A 6,204-nucleotide genomic window follows, 5' to 3' on the forward strand; every position below is an offset into this window, starting at 1 on the left:
CAATGACGATGATAAAGATCCCATATCACTCTTACCTGGTTCTATTGGTCAATCAATTATCAATAAAATTTTTTTCATCGGGTTTTGTTAAAATCAAATTTTTAGTATTGCAAATTTTATTGAAAAGTTAAGGTTTCTTTAAGACTACTTTTGTTTTTAGCGATCATATACACAGCAAGTCCACGACGGTCACAGCATGACACCCGTCTTTATTTTGCCTTAAGTATTTTTAATTTTATAGTGTAAGTATAAATATGAAAAGATAAATTCTTGCTATTTAGTTAGCACATGATAGGCACTACAAAAAAACTGGTAAGATATTAGATGGAGCATGAGCCTCTCATTTAAACAAGAGTTTATAAAACGTCACAGCGTGACTAAAATTTGTTTTTTTTATTTATTATTTCTAGACCAACATCGCAATTCAGCTTATGGAGATGAGCTGAATTGTTAACTTGACATTAGCTGAGTTGTTAACAGCCTAGATATTACTTTTAAAAGTTTTACAGCTCATAAGCAATTTTTTTTATAAAACTTCCCTCTAGTAGTGTTGTCACGATACTCGGTATTTTGGTACCAACACGGTTCTTTATTAAAAAAGTAGTTACGGTAAAAGTCGTTCAAAGTACCGAGTTTATCGGTACTAATAATAGTACAGAGCAATTTCAACCGTACAACAGCGCTATTTATAAATTTATAGATTTATAATTTTTATATAAATTATAGATTTATAATTATTTAATTTGTTTTTATGTATACATATATGTATATACATATATGTATTTAGGAATGTAATTTTAGGTTGTCGGTTAGTTACCGATATCCAACAACCAGGGTTGACCTGGTTGCAACAAGCTATGGGAAACCAAAGCTCATTTACTATTTGACATAAGCAAATTGCCTGGCTCATGACAATTAATGTTAATCATAATGATGGCTATAGATTGTTGTCTACCCAAAAAGACAGACTTTTGCTTGCATGGATTAAGGGATGTAAGTGTTTAGTTACAATAAATCAGTACACTCTATGCAAATGGCATATGCCATTACCAGATAGTTACGCTAACACAATATAACTTTCTTTTCATTATAACTTATAATCAAATCTATTATATTTCAGGTTAAAAAGTATTGAAGGGTCTACTTCTATCGATTTTTCTGATTGGTAATGGTAAATGTGTTGTGTATCAGGAGTTGAGTGTTTTTTAAATTTTTTTTAAGTTAGGAAATCATTCCCATCTTCTCTAATTTGTAATGGGTTTTTCAGTTATTGTGCTAAATATCTAAACTAATTTCATTTATCTTTTATTGCAAGGTTTTAACTATGATGGCAGCTTGCTACTGAAGATGTTTATCTTAAAGACCTCAAGATTATATTTATTAATTCAGTAATAACAGATACATGTTAATTTATTATACATTAGTTATTATATATTTTAAATTATTATACATTGTTAGCCTTAATTTTTTTTTTTTAATTTTATATATCTGATATATTTTATCTCATTGCAAGGTTACGCAACATGATGAAAACCACACGATTGCTTCGATGGATGTTGATCTTTATCATATCAAGATTAAACCGGTTCGTATTTTTTTAGAGATTGATTATGTTTATTAATGCAATAATAACAGTTATATATTTATTTATTATCCGCGACATAAGGTATCCTTATTTATTATCCGTGACATAAGGCATCATAAATAGGTATGGCAATATTAATTTAGGGGTTTATTTTATTTTAGATATCATTGGATGTGATTTCTTTGCGTAATAAAGAATCGACTCTTTCCAACTTTTGATGACACAGTTTTGTTTGCTTCAAAAACTAGGTATTCTTCAAAGCCACAATTCTGTTAAAAACATTACTAAGCAAAAAAGAAAATCATTACTATAGTCTGAATTTTTTGTTAATGAAGCATGTTTTTAAAAAAAATTACTTTTATTTTTTGCGTTTTGTTGCAATTTATATATAGTTAGATAGATATAAGGACTACGGAAGGGAAAATGAAGGAGAGCCGTGGTGGACATGCCCCCCCTCCATTGTTTAGATGGATATGTTTTTGAAGGTTTTTAGTTGAACTATCTGGTGTTTTATGATTATTTTTTTGTACTCCGGCCCCCACTCCGGACATTACATGGGGTGACATGTACAATTATCTTATTAACTCGCCAAGTAACTTTACACACGATTCAATGAAAGCCTATAAATCATTGGAATCGTACAACTTTTACATTTGTGGGCATGTTCAGGATGTATACTATAATTTAATTGAAGAAAAGAATCAATTTTGTTTCATTAAATCTGAGGTATCGTTGCATATTACAAAGTCTACAGTGAAACTGACAAAAACAAAATGTTTGAAAAGTTAAAACCATAAAATTCATTTTGAGTGAAATGTAATATGATTTATCTTTTTTTTATTTAATCGACGTTTAATTTGTCTTAGGTGCTTCCAAGTCAAAGACAAGGAAAGAAACAAAAATGTTACGATGTGTGGGTAGCAATAAATAAAGTTAATGGCTGGATTTTAACAGCAAATTGCAAATGCATGGCAAGGTGAGCGCATTAGTTAAATAATTTAATTCTAATTTTTCTCAAAACAAGTGTTTTAAGAAGTTGAATCGATCATATATTTTTCAAAATTATAGATTGGGCTCTGTGTGTAGTCACATCGGTGCTTTGTTATTTAAGCTTGTTGCACGTGCACAGCTTGGTATAAAAAATATATCTTGCACAAGCAAATTGTGCAGTTGGAAAAAATCGCGTAAATCAGCAACGCCAGCTACACTTAAAAAAAATCAATTTTTCCCGACCAAAGAAGCATGAAACTCTTCCAAATATTAGTGACAATGAAAACTCACAGGATGAAAGACCTTACAGCATTAAGGATCCTATACCAACTTCAGATAGTAAAAAAAAAAAGTTGTTAGAACTCAAAAAATTGTATAAGAATGCTGCTATTCTTCAGTCTGTAGACATTAAAAATGAAAGCAAAGAACATTGTAGTGATACAGATACTGCAGAAGAGGATGACAGTTACAATGAATATAATTTGCCGGAACCACTTACTTCACTATATTTGCCTGCAGCAATTAATTTTGAATATTCCACCTTAACAAAATATTGCGCAGTATCATACGAGGAGTACAAAATCGCTCAGAGTTTTAACATGTACAGCAATTTAATTCAAGTTACAAAGATTTAAAGCGCTAGTAGAATCTGGAAGTTGCACAGGGCAGGTAGAATAACCGCATCGTTATCGAAAATTGCTTATAACATAAACGTTGATAAATACCCTAAGTCGTTTATAAACACAGTGATGCAATACAATGCAGAAATCATTACAAAACCTACGAGTTATGGTAAAAAAATGGAGACTAAAGCCATAAATTCTTTATGGCTTTAGTCTCCATTTTTTTACCAAAGCAACTAGTCGCGAAAACGCATACAAATATAGTTGTTACTGAAACTGGATTGCATGTTCTTCACAAAAATCCATGCCTTGGTGCTTCACCTGATAGTATGGTGTGTTGTGATTGTCATGGTTCAGGGGTAGTGGAAATTAAGTGCCCATATAAATATAGAAAAGGGTTAGAAAATTGGAAAACTGATACGGATTTTCCTGTAAATTTTGACAATACAGTAAAGAAAACACACCGGTATTACTTTCAAGTGCAGCAAGAAATGTATGTTACTAATACTACATACTGCCATTTTTACATTTGGACCGAAGGTAAAAATGAAAACGATACAATGTTAATTAATGTTCCAATTGATAAGATTTATTGTGAAAAACTGGAAACAAAGTTGACAACAATATTTTTAAAATTCTTACTACCTGAAATAGTGTCTAGAAAAAATGATCCAAATAATCTTTTGACCGATTAAACATACTGCATTTGCAAACGCCCAATTTTTACCCCAATGATTGGATGCGATGGAAAAAACTGCAAAATAGGATGGTTTCATTACAGTTGTATTGAAATAAAAAATGCCCCTAAAGGTAAATGGTTCTGCAAGGAATGCATACAAATAAACTGAAGGATATATTATATTTATAAAATTTTTTTAGAAAAAAAGGTTTTTCACTCCTATGAGCTTGGAGGAACAACACTACTGTTAATATTTACTAATGATGTTATCATTACCTTTACATTGTCAAGTAAATCAACTTGAGTTATTGGGATAATGCTCTGAAGAATTCGAAATTTTCTTAACCGTCCAATTACCCATTCAAATTGAATTCTTATATGTGCAATTTGACGTGATTCATCGACTTCAGCAGAAGACATTTGCTTTTTTCCTTTGGTGAATTTTGGTAATTTTAAAATCCCTCCCTGTGTAGCAAATTCTTCAACAAGGGTAAATCCTCTATCAGCAAGTACACAATCTCCATGGGTTATTTTTTCTAAAAGTTCGGATTTAATTGTAATTTCTTTATCTGACACTCTGCCACCCCATCCAGGTGATAAAAAACTTACAGCACCTGATGGAATTATACCAATGAGATATTTAGTAGTGTTGTTGTTTTTATTATTAGACCAAGTTTGGGCTCGAGCATGAAGACTAAAAGGTCTTTTAATAAATATTTCCATACAATCAATTATAAAACTTTTTGCGAAAACTTGTTGGCAAATTTCTTCTCAAAACATGCTTTTCTGGCCAAGCAATTAAAAACTTTACATTTTCAGCAATAATTGGAAGCCAAGTTCTATATATTCTAGTAACTGTTGACTCAGAAAACCCAAATCTAAAGCTCAAGTCTTTATTTAAAAATCCAAGTTTGATTTTCATTAATATTAACAATAAATGGTCTTCTATTGGTATATTAGTCTTTGGTTTTACAAAATCATTAAATAATGATAAATACCACAAAAATAAATTTGCATTTGGCAAACCAGAATAAAAAGATAAAAGTGAATTATCATCTTTTAATTTTTCAAATGAAATATACTGAGAATAATGCTGATGCTAAGGCGTTGTTTAAGGTAATCTTTAATTCAACATTGTTTTTACTCAAAGTTTTGACTTTGGAATGTAGCTCAGCAACAAAATTAACATCATCAGTCTGAGATTCTAAAAAATAAACATGTAACCATTTATTTTATCAAAGAGCGCAAGTAACTTCTTAAAATAAAATTACAACTTATTTACCTTGATTTAATTTGAAAGGGTCAACAGATGTTACTACATCCATGTTAACTGACATCTGATCATTTTCAGCTCTTGTTTGAGATAAATTATCTTCAGTATTTTTTTTTTTGTTCTGTTACAGCTTCTTTCAAATCTTTCAATACTTTGATGTTTTTTTGAAAAAGATTGCTGTCTGTATAAAAAAACAGATGGAACATAATCAGGACTATTAGGATTGTCCGATTTTTTTCCTAAACACAGAAAGTAAAAATGCAAACTTCTTTTGTTTAATCAAAATAAAAGAAGTTAAATTAAATACAAACATTGTTTGAAACAAAGATAATAATAACATTATAAAAACTTCTAGTTATCAAAAAAATTAATTAATTACCTGAAATAAAATGTTAACTACATAATCTTGCATTGTCAATCATACTTGTTGACCAGTTTTCACGTTTTAAAGCTTGCAACCACAAAACTCTTCTGTTATTTGATTCTTCTGTATTTCCAAAAGGAATTCGGTAAAAATTCAAGCTTTTATCGCCTTTTATCCTTTTATTCATACACCCTACAGCACAACAATTGTCAGGCATTATATTTTAGGAGTTTTTAAAAAACTTTAATCTTATTAAGTTACAATGCAGATTATTTACATAAATATTTTTTCAATAAACGTTCACTGTTTGCATATCGGTTTTTGAATTCCTGGCACCTAGTGCGCATGCGACGGAAATGTAAACATTGAAATTCATCTCTCTCTCTCTCTCTCTCTCTCTCTATATATATATATATATATATATATATATATATATATATATATATATGTATATATATTGTTGTTTTGATTATGTAACAATAATCAATTTTTTCGATTTGAGAATGATCAATATAAAGTGAAATAATCACAAAATAGATCAATAAATAATTAATTAAAAAAGTAAGATGAAAAAAAACAACTTAGTAAAAAATCTTTGAAAATCTCTGTCCGTTGTTTAATAAATGTTTAACAAGCAACATTGTATATCAAGCAACTGTTACAACTGATAATCTTGATTCATCTTCTAAT

At 29.6% G+C, this 6,204-nt stretch overlaps 1 protein-coding gene across 1 annotated transcript; it reads right to left on the reverse strand.

The window, feature by feature from the left end:
• Positions 1-4,096: 4,096 nt before the first annotated feature.
• LOC136079185 (uncharacterized) lies at positions 4,097-4,600 on the reverse strand. Its single transcript, XM_065794907.1, has one exon. The coding sequence runs from the start codon at positions 4,598-4,600 to the stop codon at positions 4,097-4,099; it is 504 nt and encodes a 167-aa protein (XP_065650979.1).
• Between the last annotated feature and the right edge of the window lie 1,604 nt (positions 4,601-6,204).

The sequence above is a fragment of the Hydra vulgaris genome, chromosome 04, assembly GCF_038396675.1.
Source record: "Hydra vulgaris chromosome 04, alternate assembly HydraT2T_AEP".
NCBI classification, from domain to species: domain Eukaryota; kingdom Metazoa; phylum Cnidaria; class Hydrozoa; order Anthoathecata; family Hydridae; genus Hydra; species Hydra vulgaris.